Genomic DNA, 20,673 nt, shown 5'->3' with positions numbered 1-20,673 from the left:
ACAGAGAGATTTTACATCTAATAATCACCTCAGGTGATTCTGCTTGTATTTATACACCCCAAGTTGTTCCTAATGCTGCTGACGTCAACGCTGATCCAACCAATCAGCAGCCTCTCACCACTCAGCGCGCGTTCTACTGGTTACAGGGCGGGCCACCACGCCAGTCGCTCTCGCCGCTGATTGCTCTACGCTCTCTAAGCCCATGACGCCACAGCCAATGAGCGGCGTGGGTCGATCGTGTGAGTGCGGGATTGAGGCGATGCGCTTCTGGATATGCGCGGGTTTGAATGGAGACGCATTTGTAACTACAGTTTGTCACTTGTAGAGAAGATCTTCAGCAGAGATGGACATCGTCAAGTCTCTCGGACACCCGGAGGAGATTATAAACCTCTTCAGATACAAACTGGGAGGATGTCGAGCTGTCATGCCCAAACTGGATTATGTAAGCGATACATTTTCAGCATTTACTGCTATTACAGCAAGTTCACGATGTAAATCATGTCATATCCTGATAATGCCAGTCAAGCAGGAGTTTATATATTATATTTATATAACGTGTTTGTCATAACTGTACATACTCTATCTATCTATCTATCTATCTATCTATCTATCTATCTATCTATCTATCTATCTATCTATCTATCTATCTATCTATCTATCTATCTATCTATCTATCTATCTATCTATCTATCTATACACATAATAGTTTTAATAACTCATTTCTAATAACTGATTTATTTTCTCTTTGACATGATGACAGCACATTATAGTAGACTAGATATCCAAGACACTAGTATTCAGCTTAAAATGACATTTAAATGTTAATTAACCCGGTTAATTAGGTTACTCAGCATTAATATTACTTTCCTTATTGACACCTTATTAAATCATAACAGTAATAATGTTTGTTTTTATTAAGTATATGTTTTATTTTTGTTCTTGTGTTTTCCTCTGTGCTTTAAATGATTTTATTTAGTATATTTTGTATCATGTATCATATATCAGGCCCGTATCCAGCCTGGTGAAAGGGTTGGTTCTTTTTTTCTCAAAACGTGGACTTTCTTGCAGTTATTCACCTCATTTTCTATATAATTATGATGTTTAAATACTCCAGTAAGTGGCATTTTAAGCACTATTTTTTAGCTGGATTAGCCTGTTTCCTTCATTTTTGATGTATCAGAAATATTTCCTAAAGATTTATAATAAATATAAAAAAGAGCTTCATGATTTTCTTCTAGCCTCTCTTGAAAATTCATAATTCATAAATTCAGCCTAATTAGTATAAACATCAAAAGTCAGTCTGAGGCACTCGAAAAATGTGGAAAAAAAATAATATAAAGCCTTTACTGACTTGGCTATTTCTTTAAACTGCACCTACACATTTTCATAAGGGTAGCCTGATGTAGCCGCAGTTTTAATGAACACCCATGTCAATAAAGGCTTTTTTCCCCACATTTTGTGCCTTGGACTGATTTTGATGTTTAATCTTATAAATCCCTTGTACAAAGAGCATCGACACATTATTTAAGCTACCCCTGAGAACTTTTTGTTTGATTTAGGATTTTTATACACAGCCTAATTGGTATTTAAAGTAACTTTAATAGGCTGCTTTTGGTGCTTCGGAGTTCGGACATTTTCGTTGGTCATTTTTTTTCTCTCAAGAATAAGGTTCAAGATTTAGAATAAAAGTGAACAGTGAAAAAATAGTGAAAGTTGACTTCACTTATGTCATATTGTGCGTTTTCTTAAAACCTTCAATGGGTTATTTCCACAATTTATGATGACATAGCAGTCAACTATTTGTGTTATCATAAATGTAGAATTCATTCAAATTAATATTAATGTGGAAATAAAATAAAAAATATTAGTAAAATTTAAACACTTTTCAAAAGCTAATGATTACAGTATAAAATCTGGTATAAAATTCTAACGGTATGTTAACCTTGGATAAAAATATCACAGTATTGTGCTCACAGCTCCAAAATATATTCTTTTTAAATGTCTGGGTAAAAAAACTACAACTTTTTCCCCTTTAAACACAATATATTACATTTTTTTGGAAAGATTTCTAATATTTTGGAGCTGTAAACATGGCAGGCTACATAATTCAAAGGAATCACTGACCTCTGCTGTCTTCGTTTGTTTCTAAAACACAGATTTCTTTACAGTTTAAAGCGGCATCTTTGGATATCTTATCTGCTGGAGATACTGCTGTCTTAAAAAACAAACATAAAATGTAAATAAAAAATCTTACACATACCTTAGGAGCGGTACTACAGAAAATGTTGGCGGTTTTAAAACCCTGACTTTTCCAAACCGCGGTATAATTTAAAAAACGGTTATCATCCCATGCCTAGATTACAGATCCAACGAAGAAACTAAAAAAGTATTGCTAAATAAAATGCAAAATGTAAACATTGTGTTTTCAAGATCGCAACGTGCTATTATTGCAGTTATTCATGTCATCCTGATGTGATATTGCACTCATATTATAAAAATATTACTGTAAACAGCACAGCTTTAAATACCTATCTCTATGTGTCTATCACCATTCTTCTATTTATTTTTTTTAATTACCTTAATTTTAACCTTACTTAACCCTAAATACAGATTTGGCTTATTGCCTTTTTTGGTTTGGAAATTATTTTTTATGTGTGTGTGTGTTTGTGTGTGTATATTTTATTTATATATATATATATATATATATATATATATATATATATATATATATATATATATATATATTAGAGGTGTGAACCTACACTAGTCTCACGGTTCGGTTACGATTATCATGCCATTGATTCGGTTCAATTCGATATTTCGGTGCATCACGGTGCTTTCCATACACAGTTTTATATTTTCTTCACAGCAGCAATTCTTGTATTAAAATGTATGAATATATTTATATTTATATACTATTTGTAATACAATTTTGTCATTTAATACAAACAGTCAGAAATATAAACTGTACCTTTAAACAAAACGAGCATTTAGCAAATAATATAAACAAATATAAACATCCAGCTCACTTTCTGATCCTTGTCTAGTTCTCTTACACCCCTTTGATTGGTCACACCCTCAAAAAAAAAACGGTTGCGATTGGCTCTTGCGCGCTGCGCTCTTCACAGATGAGTGATGCTGATAAGCGGCAGCGGCGATCTCACAGCTGATGTATGATAGACACGGTGGAGAAAACTCTGCAGACACACGCTCGTTTCTGGATGCAAAAGTAACGCTGTAAAACAGCCGAGAAGAGAAGAAAAGCCACGCCAGCAGGTCAAATGGGCCACTGTGTGTGTGTGAGAAAGAGAGAGAGAGAGAGAGAGAGAGACAGACAGAGAAAGAGAGAGAGAGAAAGAAATGGTGTAGGCTACTTTCATTCTCTCGATCTCAGTGAAATAGGGGCTATTGTTGTATATGTCAGTGAAAGACTGATCCAGCAAACACACACAGTGAAATTGTGCACAGTTTATGAGTTTTAAGTAGTTAGAGCGCTGTAAATACTCGCGATCGCCTCCCTCGCGACAGAGCGCATATGAGGTAAATGACGTCAGTAACAACCTGTTATGATTATTACTGAACCGATACCGAATTGTCCGCGTCTGCATCGCAGTGCACCGAAAAAACGATTATTTTTGACACCCCTATATATATATATATATATATATATATATATATATATATATATATATATATATATATATATATATATATATATCATTTGCTTTATTATGTCTTTGTCATTACTCCTCAGTTTTTTCTTTTTACTGACAATATTGTTGTTATTGCTGGAGCTATTAATACTATACTTAACAACTTGTACACTGGGTTATGCATGTATATCTACGCACTTTGCTATATGCTGATTGTCTGCGGCATGTTTTTCTGTGTTTGAAAAAAAAAAAATTTGATGGAAAAAAATTATTACTGTAAACAATGCTTTTTGTGACACCACGAAATACACAATTGAGCATAATATGAAACGATAGACTTATATTTGTCTATATGATATATAATGTCATTTTGCACTGCCTTATAATAGGCTACACTGTGCTGCAGTCTGTTCTGCATGTGCCTAGGCATGGGATGATAACCGTTTTCAAGGTATACCGCGGTTTGGAAAAGTCAAGATTTTAAAGCCGCCAAAAATTCAGGTAATATCGTGCCTAAGGTGTGTGTAAGATTTTTTATTTACGTTATTTTATTTTTTAAGACAGTAGTGATATCCAAAGAAGCCTTTTTAAATTGTAAAGAAATTGTTTTGGAAACTAATGAAGCCAGCAGAAGTCAATGATTCATTTTCATTATTTGGCCTGACATGTTTAATGCTCCAAAATATTAGAAATCTTTCAAAAAATAAAGTTTAATGTGTTCAAATGGGCGAAAGTTTTTGTTTTTCTCCCAGACATTTAAAAAGAACAGATTTTAGAGCAGTAATCGCAATATCGTGAAATAATATTGATGCCTATGTGCATTAATGCATTAATTAATTATTAGATTATTAATGCTAATAAAATAAAACAATGACTCTGGAGTTGCATGAGTCACAGCTGCATAATATTCCACATATTTGTTCCATAATGCATGGGCAAAAGCACAGTGTCAGCATCCAGTGGATTTGATTTAATCCTGGATTTGAAGGGAAGGTTAGTTTTCCCCGAAAGGAGACTCGAGGATTCCACTTAGATAATGAGCTTGGAGGACTGGAGGGTCAGACAGGGGGAGATGATGATCTGACTACGTGTGTTTGACAGCTAATCCACAAATACACACTAACAACATGCGACAAGACTTGACGGAAACATTTAAATACCAGCCACTGCACTGCCAACGAAGTTGTAGATTGCTCTAATTAATACTTATTAAACCTTTTTAACATAATTAATAGGCTACCGAGTGACTGATGTTGTTGGTTTGCACTGAATGCCATCTGTATCTGCTGCTGCGTTCAGTAGTATGGCAATAAATGTCATGTAAAATGGTATTGGAACTCACATTAGTAGCATTTAACACTGAATAAAGCCCATAATCAGTACCTGAGGATGATCATTGTCATTTTAGTTTATGCTGTTGTTTTGCTGCGACGTAAAATCAAAAAGGGAAAATATGAATAGTTTTTAAAATAGAAATTTTGCATCCTGTCTCTAATGGTTATAGGACAAAATCTCACTTTACATGGAAAAGATGTAGGTTTTTTAATCATTTATTTATTTAATGGTGTTACAGTAATTAGGTAAAATATGTATTTTCTGATCTAATTAATTTTAATTCAGACTAACATTATGATTTAGAGACCACCTCAGCAGATATTCTGACTCTGATTGGCTGTTATTGTCGTCTCGACTCCGCCCATGTTTATTTTCAGTTCAGCTTTGTGTCGCTCCCGCCAATAGCAAAACAGCAACTACTGGGGAGGCGGGGCTAGTTTGTAAGTTTGTAAGGCCTCATCAGATCAAATTTAGATTAAAAAAAACAATGGATAGAATAAATGTACGGAGATATGGATAGACAGACAGAAGGATAAATGGACAGACAGATAAATGGATGGATAGACATATGGTTAGACAGACAGAAGGATGGATGAACGGACGGACTGACAGAAAGATAGACAGATAGATGGATGGATGGATGGATGGATGGATGGATGGATGGATGGATGGATGGATGGATGGATGGATGGATGGATGGATGGATAGATAGATAGGGACATATTGATAGATAGATGGATAGACAGATGAACAGACAGATGGATGGATGGAAGGAAGGACGGACAGACAGACAGACGGACGGAAAGATAGATAGACGGATGAATGGATGGACATGGATGAACAGATCGATGGACAGACTGACATATGGATGGACAGATAAATGAATAGACATGGACAGACAGACAGATAGATAGATAGATAGATAGATAGATAGATAGATAGATAGATAGATAGATAGATAGATAGATAGATAGATAGATAGATAGATAGATAGATAGATAGATAGATAGATAGATAGATAGATAGATAGATAGATAGGGAAAGGTTGATAGATAGATGGATAGACAGATGGACAGACGGATGGATGGACAGATAAATGGATAGATAGATGAATAGACATGGATAGACAGACAGACAGAAGGATGGATAGATAGATAGATAGATAGATAGATAGATAGATAGATAGATAGATAGATAGATAGATAGATAGATAGACAGATAGACAGATAGATAGACAGATAGATAGATAGATAGATAGATAGATAGATAGATAGATAGATAGATAGACGGATGGATAGATGGATGAATGGATGAATGGATGGATGGATGGATGGATGGACAGGCATATATATTTAGATGGATGGATGGATGGATAGACTAACACGATAGATAGATTACCCAAAACGTTACCAAACGTTACTAAATGATTGTCTAACCTTAAAATAAATCTGAAAATGAAAATACATCCTTGACTTGTTCCAAAACCTGTTTGAGTTTCTTTGTTCTGTTGAACAGAAGAGGAAACATACTGAGGAATATTTTGGGTTGAAACTCCCTTTGACGTCCTTATTAACTAGAAGTTACTGTAGACGTTTATTTCTGTAATGTCACATTTCTGACTGAAACTGAATATTGAGTAGGGGGCGGGGTTTAATTTTAAACTCCTCCTCTCGGTTACAATCAGAATTGGGCCGTGCGAGAGATCTGCAGTGGATGATCAACATCAACAGCCTGAGGTATCAAGACATTTGTGCTGCCCATTACATTACAAACCACAGGAGAGGGACAATTCTCCAGCAGGATAGCGCTCCTGCTCATACTTCAGCCTCCACATCAAAGCTCCTAAAAAAAATGCGCTGATTAAAAAAACCTTGAGTAGGCCTATAGGCTACTATGATTAAAAAAAAAAACTTGTCTAAATGTAGAACTAAATCCATTGATATGCATGGAAATACATGATGAATACTCTTGACACATGAAAGTGTAAAGCCTGCAGCTCACAACAAATGTGGAGAGTTATTGCGTGTCATATTTAACAAACAGTTTACTGCGAATTTGATGTAATTTTGCTCACATGGATAATTGAATATTAATCAGATGATGTCATTACGCTGCCGTCAGCCAATCGTTGCATTGCTGATCATAATATCGAGGATGGATAGATCTGTCCTTCACAAGACACGCAGCGATCCCAGATCAGTTCATCCAGACATTTTAATCTGATTCTCGAACTTGTTTGAAGAACCAAATTAGCGAGAGATCAGTTATCAAGATGAACAGATTCAGGATCTGCCAAATCATCTTAAGCGAGGTACGAAGATCAAACCCCGGGTGTCCAAAATTTAAAATAAAAATGAAACAGATATTTTGAAGAAAGCTGGAAACCTGTAACCATAGACTTCCATAGTACGAAATAAAGTCAATAATTACTGTCCAGTTTTTTTCAAAATATCTTCTATTGTGTTCAACAGAAGTAAGAAAGTCAAGCTCACTTGAGGCTGAGTAAATAGTGAGTAAATTTTAATTTTTTGGATGAACTATATCTTTAAAATGTCTCTTAAATAGAGTATTTACATCAAAACGAGTTCCCAGAGATGGGTTGTGGCTGGAAGGGCATCCGCTGCGTAAAAACTTGCTGGAAAAGTTGGCGGTTCATTCCGCTGTGGCGACCCTGGATTATTAAAGGGACTAAGCCGACAAGAAGATGAATGACTTCAAAACGAAGTGAATAAATGTCAACAAGGTCCACTTGTTGAGAATAAAAAACACTGTGCCTGTGTTCAGTCATTGTGCACGTGAAAAGAAGTTTTGATCCAGGCCTTTAAGGCTGATTTATACTTCTGCGTCAAACGCCGGCGTATGCTACGGCGTTGACGCATAGCCCTTTGCCGTGGCCGTCGGCGTCGCTGACGTGCACCTCTCAAAAATTGTAACTACACGACGCGTAGCGCAAGCTCAGTGATTGGTCGGCTTGGTAGCGCTGACGAGTCTGGGCGGGACTGAGAGCCGCGTGAATGCCGCGAGCCTGATGGAGCGATTGTTTACAAGTGTGGAGTCCCATGAAGGAGCTGCGGATGGAAAGTTTTGTTTTGTGTTTACCTCATAGTTAAACTTGTTGCACGTCCGCCAGTTCCTGCCTCAAAATGAGCGAGTTTGAGCCACTTGGACATCCCGGAAGTGTTCAGGAAAAGCAAAACAGCAGCGAAGAAACTCGACACAGAGGAACATTTACACCTCACTGCCAACTAGCGTTTCAGAAGTGTTAATGCAGACCAACAGAGACAGCAGAAGTATAAATGCACAGCTGCGTGCGTTGCATGCGCCGTGGGTTACGCCGGTCACTTGACGCAGAAGTATAAATCAGGCTTTACACAGGGGCACCTCCACGGCCTCCCTTGTGTAAACTCTTGCAATCTCTGTGGCCACCCCAATATGATTTTGCTGTTGATATTATTATTTTAAATATACTTACTAGGGGTGTCAAATCGAAATCGATCAAAATTTATGCTCAATTTCGATTATCGAATCAAACAATAGAATCGTCGATGCTGCCACGCCCCCATGTCACGTCAGCTTGGCTTGCCAAGCGGGAAAAAAACACTGCAGAAGTAAACTGCAGAAGCAGGAGACCCGTCGACAGAGCTTAAACCCTCTCCTCTTTCAATGAAGTCGCCGGTGTGGAAGCATTTTGGATTTCCAGTGAGTTATGTTGACAACGTTTGTGTTGTCGACAAAAAAAACACAGTTTTGCAAGCTCTGCTATGTACGTATTACGTACGGTTCGTCCGATAGACAACACTGGCATCGCGATCCTCCGCCCCGCACCTGCTGCAAATTCGCTCGCGAAAAGTTCACAGTCAGGCCCTGTTTACACTGTCTTTGTTTTTAAATGGCATTTTAGAACAACAACGATTTGACATCCACAGTGGCGTGTAGCATTTCTGAGCAGCCCTCCTTCCTCTCTACCTCTGAAAATGCACATCACGTGACCACACAGACACAGACGCACACACAACCATGCGCTCGAGACAGCAGGTCCAGGCAGTCAGAGGACTGCTTCAATCTTTCACTTTCACACTTGTACTCAGTCATTTTAGTGAACACCTCAGATACTGTTGGCTGGTTCCTGTTGGTTGTGCGTCTTTTTTACCGACGCCATTATAACGACACAGATCACTGCCTATTCACGAGTCCCGCAGAAAAAGTGATTGACAGGTGGTAATTATGTGTGTATCTTACCTTTATTCATTTACTGTATGATTTGTTTATGGGTAAAACAAAGACCATGCAGGTCAGGTAGGTTAAACAGTAGGCTACAAATAATTAATTGGTCATTAATTAATTAATTATTCATAATCGAAAATCGAATCGAATCGTGCCTTTAGAATCGAAAATGTAATCGAATCGAGGATTTGGAGGATCGTGACACCCTTAATACTTACGTAAATTCACAATATTTAAGTAAATAAAAATAAATAAATAAAATGCAGCCACTAAATTATTGTAGATTGATTGGCGTCACCGAAGTCACTTTCCTCGATAGTTGTAGACAGCACGCTCACACCTTTAACAGACAGCAATGGGTATATAAAGTTGAAGTCAGAATTATTAGCCCCCCTGAATTATTAGCCCCCCTGTTTATTTTTTCTCCAATTTCTGTTTAACAGAGAGCAGATTTCTTCAACACATTTCTAATCATAATAGTTTTAATAACTCATCTCTAATAACTGATTAATTTTCTCTTTGTCATGATGACAGTAAATAATATTAGACTAGATATTCTTCAAGACACTTCTATACAGCTTAAAGTGACATTTAAAGGCTTCACTAGGGTAATTAGGGTAACTAGGCAGGTTAGGGGAATTAGGCAAGTTATTGTATAATGATGGTTTGTTTTGTAGACTATTGGAAAAAATAGCTTAAAGGGGCTAATAATATTGACCTTAAAATGGTGTTTAAAAATTAAAAACTGCTTTTATTTCAGCCGAAATAAAACAAATAAGACTTTCTCCAGAAGAAAAAATATTATCAGACATACTGTGAAAATTTCCTGAATCTGTTCAACATCATTTGGGAAATATTTAAAAAGGAGAAAATTCAAAAGGGGGTGAATAATTTTGACATCAACTATATGTCATACTATTCTATATACTATGTTGACCCTTCAAGTTCAATACTAAATGTGTTAACGTTACTTAACAAGGCCCAGAATTAGGTCAGTTCGGTTTGCATTGCTTAATGTTTTCGCTTTTCTACAGAACGTTTGCTTTTGAATACTACACATCTTTAAACAAATGAAAATACAGGTAAACTTCTAATAACATAATTCACAAGATTGTACATTTTTTATTAAAAAATATATTGTTTTTGAAATTAAAAATTGTGTTTCATTAGATTAAAAATTACAAATGCAAAATAAACAAATAAATAAATGCATTTTAAAATCAACTTTTAAGTATTTATCTTATTTAGCACCTCTATTTTTGCTTGTTGACTTACAAGGGCCAGAAATCTCAGTGATTTTGTGCATGTATTTTGCAAAAAGGTACATTAATAGAAAAAGCTGTAGTAATAATAATATTGTGGCTCAAAAGGGAATATGGATAAATGATATTATGAGAAATGAGTCTGTATATGGAGTGTGTTTGTATGTAGTAATGCCGTTTGTTCATTTGTCTGTTTTATTAATTTATCAATCTTTAATTTTAGACATGGCATGTACTGTATGCTGTACAATAAAAGTATGTGAAATTTAACTGAACTGAAAAGTGTTTTAAACTAAATGTTGACTTATATTTGCACATGTACTTGCTGAATTATTTCAAGGAATAAATTGCAATGTTTTAGGAGTTATTAAATGAATTAAAACCACACTATCCCATTTACCAAAACCAAAAATATTACACTGAATTCCTTATTTTTTTGTGTGCCATCCCAAGATGTGTGGCCTCATCTGGCAACCCTACGAAAAATTTCTAGGGGCGCCTCTGTCTTTACATTTTCCAACACGGTTTTGATGAAGTAATGTGCAAAACAGGCCTGCAGCTGGAGGTGTGTCCAGACTTGACTTGTTGAGTGTTTCACAGAAGAGCACGCTGGAGTTTTCCAGTATAAAAACCGGGGAGGAGAGTCAGATCGCAGCCAGTAATAATGCTGAAGTGCTGCTATTCTGTTTACATATCAGTGGTGCGGGAGCGCGCAGCTGTGGCGGGTGCACGCGCTTATAACTTCCCCTCAGTGCCCGACAGACGCGTTTAAAATAAAGTTCTGCATGTAAACAATAGCACGGATTAGTTGTAAAGAAGTGCAAAGGCTGCAGGAGCTGGTTTGTTGATGGCTGGAGTGTGCGGGAAGAGCGCGGTGTCGTTCTCCGTGCTGAAGCGGTCTCTGTGGCTGCGCTCCCCGCGTTCGGTGCTCTGTCCCGGGCGGAGCGGCGCGCTGGAGGCCCGGTTGGCAGCTCGGGCTCCACACCCTCTTCGGGCTCTGAGACACCCAGCTAATGTGTGTTTCTCCTGCCAGGACTCCATGAGCGACACCCTGAGGACCTGCTACGCCTATCTGAACCAGACGAGCCGGAGTTTCGCGGCGGTGATCCAGGCCCTGGATGGGGAGCTGCGGTAAGAGCTGCGCTGTGCAGCCGGGAGAGGCGCGCCTGAGCCCGGGCAACAGCTGCGCGTTTTCCGCCGATAAACATGTGCTTTACTGAGTGCAGGAATACATGCATGACCTTGAGGAACACATGCAAGTTCAGAATGTCTTTAAAACAAATTTCCTATTGAGGTTAAGTTGGTTTTATATGTGCACACATTCGTTCAGTGACAACTTGCAGCATGGTCTCTAACTTGTATTGTTTACCATGCTACTTTTAAGATTTGGTCTGAAATCGCATGCAACTTTGACTTGACAACAACATTAGCACTATTTATTTGACTGTATACAGTGTTGTACTTTGATAACCATTGGCTGCTAATGTGATTTCACTATTTAGAACTTGCAAACATCCCTTTTCGAAAGTTATATTAAGGAGAAAGTCAGAATGTGTAAATATAAAACTAGCTTTACATCAATAATGCAGGAGTACATGCATGCCCTTAACACACGCTTTTGGTTTTTAAGAAGTTTAGAAAGTCTTTAAAGTTGTGCAAAGTCCTAAAGTTGTAAAGTCATTTGTGATCAGTGTAATCAGTGATGCATGATTAAGGTAAAGCTGGTTTTATATTTACACATTCTGACTTTCTCCTTTATATAATTTCAGAAGACCAAAGTGATATTTGCACATTATATAGTGAAATCATATTAGCAGCAAATGACTATCAAAGTACAACATTGTTGACAGTTAATTAAATACTGCTAATACCTGAATGTCATTTCAGACCGAATATTCGTGGTAAACAATATAAGGAGCCTGTCACAAGTTGTCACTGAACGAGTGTGCGAATATAAAATCAACTTTACCTCAATTTATGCATGTGCATGTTGAAAAATAATAACGTTTTAATAATTAAATTATTAATTTAGCGCTTTTACAATGTAGATTTTGTCAAAAGCAGCTTATAATAATGTCTTGCTCGTTAAAAAAATAACACAACACACACTTTAACATTCATTGCACTTAGTAACATATTTAGATACTTTAATAAGTGACTTTAGATTGTTATATAGACCTTATTATTTATTTTTGGAAAACTCTACTTTCCATAGTTTATATTAGGCATAGTTTATAAAAAAAAAAGCAAGTTTTGTAATATTGTGCGTGCAATCTAATATCCTAATAATTATAAGTAATGATGATGGTCTGAGTGCAGGAATACATGCATGACCTTGAGGAACACGAGCTTTTGCTGTTTAAGAAGTTTAGAAAGTCTTTAAAGTTGTGCAAATTCTTACTGCTGTAAAGTTGATTTTATATCTGCACATTTGTTGAGAGACAACTTTTGCCATGCTCCCTATTGTTTACCATGCTACTTTTAATATTTGGTCTGAAATTGTATGCAAATATGACTTGAAAACAACTTTTTAATTGACTGAACAGTGCTGTACTTTGATAATCATTGGCTGCTGATAGGATTTCACTACTTAGAATATGCAAAGATTACTTTTCTGAAATTATACTATGAAGGAGAACGTCATAATGGGCTTTACTGAATGCAGGAATACATGCATGCCCTTTAGGAACACGCGCTTTTGGGGTTGTGCAAATTCCTTTGCTGCTTGCCTAATCGGTGATGCACGTATGTGTTGGGAATAAAGTAACATGTTACAATTTTGAGCCTATTTCACGCTTTTAAAAGAACATAACACACACTTTAACATTACTTTCCTTTAACTAAGGAACATATTTTATTACTTTAACTACTATTATAAGTGACTTTAGATTGTAATATAGACCTATTACTTTTTCCCCAACACTGAGACTAAAAAACTACCAACTTCATAGCTTGAGACGTATTATATAGTTATTTATTTTTGGAAACCACTACATTTCCATAGGTTATATTAAGCATATTCTATAAAAAAGCATGTTACAACCAGCTCAAAATTGTAACACTAGAGACAATGCCGAGCAGGTAAATAGAAAAGAGAAATGATTTATTAATAAAACGGCATAAATAACAAAAGTACTTCAAGCAATCCAAATCAGTTTAAATGGACGTCAGTAGTGAAAAGCGTGTGCATGGTAGAGAACTGAGCTCATGATCCAAAACTAAATGAAATAAAATAATCAAAATGCCAGGTAGGGAGGTCCGGCTAATTGAGCTCTCTTTTCATGTCAAATGTTGGACCTTTTAATAGGCACCACATGGGTCTTAGGTGAGATGACCCACCCACAAATAGGCAACCTTGCAGGCTGTGCAAATCACAAAATAGAACCACAAGAAACAGCTCCCACATGAGACCTAACAAGCATGTTTGTGTAATATTGTGCATGCAGTTTAATATTTCATATCCTTATAATTATATTGCTATTAATAATAATAATAATGATGATGATGATCTAAATGCTTTTTAAGAAGTTTAGAAAGTCTGTAAAGTTGTGCAAATTGTAATTGTAAAGTAAATAAGTATTATTATTACTGCTGTAAAGTTGATTTTATATTTGCACATTTGTTGAGAGACAACTTCTGCCATGCTCCCTATTGTTTACCATGCTACTTTTAATATTTGGTCTGAAATTGCATGCAAATATGACTATTAAACAGCATTAGCACTATTTAATTGACTGTGAACAGTGCTGTACTTTGATAATGATTGGCTGCTGATAGGATTTCACTACTTAAAATATGCAAAGATTACTTTTTCCTAAATTATACTATTAAGAAGAATGGCACAATGTGCTTTACTGAATGCAGGAGTACATGCATGCCTTTTAGGAACACACTTTTGTTTAGTTTATAAAGTCTCTAAAGTTGTGCAAATTCCTTCGCTGCTTGCCTAATCGGGGATGCACATTGGGAATAAAGTAATATGTTACAATTTTGAGCCTATTTTACACTTTTAAAAGTAGATAACACACACTTTAACATTACTTTCCTTTAACTAAGGAACATATTTAACTACTTTTATAAGTGACTTTAGATTGTCATATAGACCTTATTATTTATTTTTGGAAAACTCTACTTTCCATAGTTTATATTAGGCATAGTTTATAAAAAAAAAGCAAGTTTTGTAATATTGTGCATGCAATCTAATATCCTAATAATTATAAGTAATGATGATGGTCTGAGTGCAGGAATACATGCATGACCTTGAGGAACACGAGCTTTTGCTGTTTAAGAAGTTTAGAAAGTCTTTAAAGTTGTGCAAATTCTTACTGCTGTAAAGTTGATTTTATATCTGCACATTTGTTGAGAGACAACTTGTGACATGCTCCCTATTGTTTACCATGCTACTTTTAATATTTGGTCTGAAATTGCATGCAATATGACTATTAAACAACATTAGCACTATTTAATTGACTGTGAACAGTGCTGTACTTTGATAGTCATTGGCTGCTGATAGGATTTCACTACTTAAAATATGCAAAGATTACTTTTCCTAAATTATACTATTAAGAAGAATGGCACAATGTGCTTTACTGAATGCAGGAGTACATGCATGCCCTTTAGGAACACACTTTTGTTTAGTTTATAAAGTCTCTAAAGTTGTGCAAATTCCTTTGCTGCTTGCCTAATCGGTGATGCACGTATGTGTTGGGAATAAAGTAATATGTTACAATTTTGAGCCTATTTTACACTTTTAAAAGTAGATAACACACACTTTAACATTACTTTCCTTTAACTAAGGAACATATTTAACTACTTTTATAAGTGACTTTAGATTGTCATATAGACCTTTTACTTTTTCTATAATATAACATTTCAACTATAACATTTCATAGTTTTGACATTTATTTTAGCAAAACCCTGCATTTCCATAGTTTATATTAAGCGTAGTGTATAAAAATGCAAGCTTTGTTATATTGTGCATGGAGTTTAATGTTTAATATCCCAATAATTATATTGCTATTGATAATAATGGTAATACGGATGATCTGAGTGCAGGAATACAGGCATGACCTTGAGGAACGCAAGACTATATTATTTGCTTGAAAATGCTAATTGATATTGCAGCTAAAAATGAGATAAAAACATTTCACAAATAAAAACAAATCATAGATTCACCCGTCTGAGGTGATGTCCTAAATAGATCCATTTATTTGTTATTTCAATGTAGACTGAAGAATATTCTAAGCAGGCGTAGCTGCGTACTCCACACAATAGCCTTCATACCCAATGCATGTTATGCAAATTGTATATATAATGAAAGTGCATTTAAATGTGTGAGTGTGTGTGTCAGGCATGCGGTGTGTATCTTCTACCTGGTTCTGCGAGCGCTGGATACGGTGGAGGATGATATGAGCATCCCGCTGGAGCAGAAGCTGCCGCTGCTGCAGGACTTCCACACGTTCCTCTACCAGCCCGAGTGGAGCTTCAGCCAGAGCAGAGAGAAGGACCGGCGCGTGCTGGAGGATTTCCCCACCGTCAGTACAACATCAACAACACACTCGAAACACTGCAGAACTTTTATTTCTTACTACTAAATATACAGTTATTAAAAAAAAAAAAACGATGCATGTAGTTTTGGGGCGACGCAGTGGCGCAGTGGGTAGTGCTGTCGCCTACATGTGGTACAGGTGAATTGGGTAGGCTAAATTGTCCATAGTGTATAAGTGTGTATAGATTTTTCCCAGTGATGGGTTGCAGCTGGATAGGCATCCTCTGTGTAAAACATATGCTGGATAAGTTGGCGGTTCATTCCGCTGTGGCGACCCCGGATTAATAAAGGGACTAAGCCGACAAGAAAATGAATGAACGAATGCATGTAGAATTATATACATTTATGCAACAGTGCAATATTTTGCCATAGTCAGCAACAAGCAGAGGACTCTCTACAGTTTGACAAATATTGCAGCTATTGGGCAACGTAATGTACTTTTAAGGCTTTTTTAGTTGAGAATGTCATTGTTTAGATTAGAGATCTGCACGGGACTAAATGTTGAATCCCGCTCCCGCCAGGTTTTAGCCCTAACCTGACCGCTCCCGCTTATATTCAGCATTTGTTGTCCTGTTGCTCGACCCGCCCCGTTATATAGTTTTCTACCCGCTGCGCCCGTTCCCGCTAACGAGCGGGGCGGAGAACAAAACCGAAAACCACCCAGCAATACGGAGTCTGGACAGCCTATAACAAGCTATCTGTATCAACACACATACACACACATAAGCACCAAGCAAGTGACACACACAGACAGACAGCACAAAGCTCTCTCTTCGCGCAAACACACACACACACACACACACACACGCACCTCTCATTCGCGTGCACACACATAAGCACCAACCAAGTGACACACACACATAGGCATCACCACACACACACACACACACACAGACAGCACAAAGCTCTTTCTCTCATTCGCGCGCGCAAACACACCTCTCATTCACGGGCGCATACACACACACACACACACACACACACACACACACACAGCAACAAACAAGCTAAACGCAGCAGCTGTCTCATTCACACACATACATACGCATACTTGCTCGCTCGGAAGTCGGGAGCGATATTGTTGGACCGCCTGCTCCCGTCCAAAATTAAACCAGTTACCGACCGCTCCCGCCCTTTATTCGGAAATTTATTCCCGCGCCGCAGAAATCAGGGGCCTCATGTACGAAGACTTGCGTGGAAATCTTACTAAAACATTGCGTACGCACAAAGCTGTAAATGTGCGTACGCAGAAAAAAATTCAGATGTATGAAACACTGCGTACGCCGAATCTCACACATATTCTTTTGTACATCTGAATGAACGTGAAACTGAGCGCAACATGCACGAGCACAAAACCCCTCCCTGCCTCCTCCCCCGTATGAATATGCTAATGACTATGCTAATGGAAAAAACCCAACGAAAAAGCAACGGCAAAAGCAAGCAAGAAGAGAAACTTTGAACAGAATGTGAATTGGAGGTGCTGCTTTCGGAGGTAGACCAGAGAAAAGCGGTGTTATTTGCAAGTTTGTTCTCCAGAATTAACAACAAAAGAAAAAAATAGAGTGGAAGAGTTTAGCTGATGCGGTTAACACAGTTGGGTCTGAACATCGCACTGTGGAGTTAAAAGAGAAATAGTGTGGTTTATAGGTGTAAAATGTTGCAGTACTCTTAGCAGTCTCAGTGGCGCACCTCATAAGACGCATGTGATCATGTACTGACACGGTCGAGCATAAACTCGGCTCGAATCCAGCGTCTGATGAACTCTTTCTTCTTTTTTCCCCCGCTACATATCAGATTTTGCCCACTATTTATCACGAGAAAGACCAGTAGGAATCATTAATAAGTCTGTGCATCATATTTTATTTGCACATTTATTGAATGGAAATGTTTCTGATTCACGCATGCAAATTCATCTTCAGGTAGTGCCTTTATAGCAATGTGTGTGCGGTAGATAGCTCAGATTACATTGGGAAAACAGGCGACCGCTGCAAATTGTGCTTTAATGTTTGGCTGGTCAACTGTATGGTATGGAAACCTTATATACCTGCTAGATGAACCCGTCTCATACAGCTGCCATTGCAAGGCTCAGACACTTTGTAGAGAGGAATTTAACACAACTGCCTCTAGGAGTCGCCAACGGAAATAAAACAGACACGAACAAAAAATGTGCGTACGCCAGCCAGAAAGCTGCCGTGAAGCTGCGCACATTCCCACGTTCAGTTCATTGTTGGTAAATCCAAACGTGAGCGATTCTGAGCGTGAAACCTGGCGTACGCAAAGTTTTTGTGCGTATGCAGCGTTGATACATGAGGCCCCTGGTCTGGTCCCCTGGTAATGCAGACCTTTAGTTTAGATTGTAACTGTGCAGTTTATTTATAAGAATAGTGCCTATTTTAAAATATTTACAATTTCTGAGAGACAGATCTTCGGCGGCCATTAGCCTGCCATACTGAGTATATCAAAGATGCTGACATGAGTAAAGTAACACTTTAAAAATTACGTTTTATTTATGTTCCATTTAGTTTTAGTTTTACAATTTTTTGTTATTCATTTATTTATCTTCCCCCTCATTTTTGTGTGTGCTGCATTTCAATTACACTTTCACGTTTGCAGTCACTTTGCTGATCATTCTATTTCTTTAATATTCTAATTTAATGTGTTTTAATTCATTTTAACGCTCTGTTTCCCTCAGATTTCGGTGGAGTTCAGGAATTTGGGTCAGGAGTATCGGGAGGTGATTTCAGACATTTGCCACCGGATGGGTGTAGGAATGGCTGAATTCCTGGAGAAGAAGGTTTCTTCCATGAAAGAGTGGGACAAGGTAAACTTCACCGTGATTTACATGCATATAACTCAGCAGAAACAGATGCAGAAGAGCTGCGAGTGCTGTTTCTGTTGGAGCCGTTCACACTAATGCATTTTTAGTTTTAATAAGCTTTACTTTAGTGGGTAGAAGCAGAGGCAGTTCTACAGCCCATCCAGCGTGCATCATCCGTATATAATAATTAATCTAACACTAACAAAACAACGTGACGTGTTCCCATTTTAGGTTTCAAAAGTGCACCTATAGTTACATAACATATAGGACACAGTGGACTGATGCTCGGCTGATTTTGAGGCTTAATTTGGCCACATCTTTCTCAGTGTTTCAGCAAATGAGATGATATTTGGTGCAAATCTTATTTTGACATGTATTTTGAGAAAATGCTTTGAAAATTAAAAAAGCTCAACAATACACGCTGTGCAAATCGACTCTCTTTTGGTTATGTTGGGGCTGTTTTTGCCCGATCTACATCCTTTATAATCGCATTTATTGATTGTAAAGCCCTGACAGCATATAATCTTGCATTCTTGAGTGTTTCTGGTTTTCCCTGTTGGGATTAAGAGGGATAATGCGTAATTTATACTGTTGATCATCAGTTACAGTGCAAAAATAGCTTAGTTTCTGGTTATCTGGACACTCAGAGGCCAAATGCACAAATTTGACCTGGATGCTGGGGTTAAACACCTACTTGTTTTGGACATTGTGGGATTTTTAATGACCACAAAGAGTTTAACTTCTCAATCAAAACTCACTGAGCAGTATAGAGTCCCCGTCACTATACTGGGGAGTCAGGACCCACACAGACCACAGGTTGAGCGCCCCCTGCTGGCCTCACTAACACCACTTCTGACAGCAACCTAGCTTTCTCATCTGGTCTCCCATCCAGGTACTGACCGGGCGCAGCCCTGCTTAGCTTCAGTGGGCGACCATGTGAGAGTTGCGGAGATCTGACAGCTGAGGGGACTAACAGCCGGGAGCTAGATCACAGTAAAATTTTCAGCACACGCTATAATCTGCTGTTTTCCTCCACTGAACGCCTCATAAAAGACTGAAACTCTTCAGCACAGGCCTAAAGGATCTAAAGGTTTCATGCTGCCAACTGATGATCAACAATAAAAATGACACGTTTCACAGTAGATATTATAGGAAATACTGTGGAAATCATTCATTCATTCATTTTCTTGTCGGCTTAGTCCCTTTATTAATCCGGGGTCGCCACAGCAGAATAAACAGCCAACTTATCCAGCAAGTTTTTACACAGCGGATGCCCTTCCAGCCGCAACCCATCTCTGGAAAACATCCACACACACACACTACAGACAATTTAGCCTACCCAATTCACCTGTACCGCATGTCTTTGGACTGTGGGGGAAACCGGAGCACCCGGAGGAAACTCACGCGAACACACGGAGAACATGCGTGGAATCATTATTAGGGAAATATATATATATAAAAAAAAAGAAAATTCACATGAGGACGAATAACTTCAACTTCAAGTGTAATTTGTCGCACTTTAAAAGTTGGAAAATGCGCCTGGAAATTGCTTAAAGTGCTTAAAATCCACATGAACCTGAAGCTGTGACTGTTTTTTGTATTGTGATGCAGTTCCTAGAGAAATGGAATATTAAATGAGGACACAGTGGGCGTTGCTTGTTTTTTACTGCGAGCTGATTGGATGTAGTAAAGTAGGCGTGTCATTCAGAAAGATGGGGAAAAGGGTTTGGGGAGAGTTAAAGGGCCATGAAGCCCCCTCGTTTCTGCAGGAGTTTTCACACCTCTACTTTGGAAAAAGTCAGAAAAGTGGGCGTGTCCAGCTCTGTTTAGGGGGGA

The 20,673-nt window shown here is 37.7% G+C and overlaps 1 protein-coding gene across 2 annotated transcripts in view; it reads left to right on the top strand.

The window, feature by feature from the left end:
- The first annotated feature begins 343 nt into the window (after positions 1-343).
- Positions 344-20,673, top strand: part of fdft1 (farnesyl-diphosphate farnesyltransferase 1) — a 34,923-nt gene continuing 14,593 nt past the window's right edge. The window contains exons 1-4 of one of the 2 annotated variants that reach the window (NM_001202525.1): positions 344-442; positions 11,508-11,605; positions 15,825-16,008; positions 18,712-18,840. In NM_001202525.1, coding sequence (NP_001189454.1) covers positions 344-442; positions 11,508-11,605; positions 15,825-16,008; positions 18,712-18,840 — 510 coding nt within the window. Of the gene's footprint in view, positions 443-11,170; positions 11,606-15,824; positions 16,009-18,711; positions 18,841-20,673 lie in introns of those variants that run through there. The other variant, XR_015517993.1, reaches the window with a different exon arrangement.

The sequence above is a fragment of the Danio rerio genome, chromosome 20, assembly GCF_052040795.2.
Source record: "Danio rerio strain M-AB ecotype USA chromosome 20, GRCz13ab, whole genome shotgun sequence".
In the NCBI taxonomy this organism is placed as follows: Eukaryota; Metazoa; Chordata; class Actinopteri; order Cypriniformes; family Danionidae; genus Danio; species Danio rerio.
This window is presented reverse-complemented; position numbering and strand designations above follow the sequence as displayed.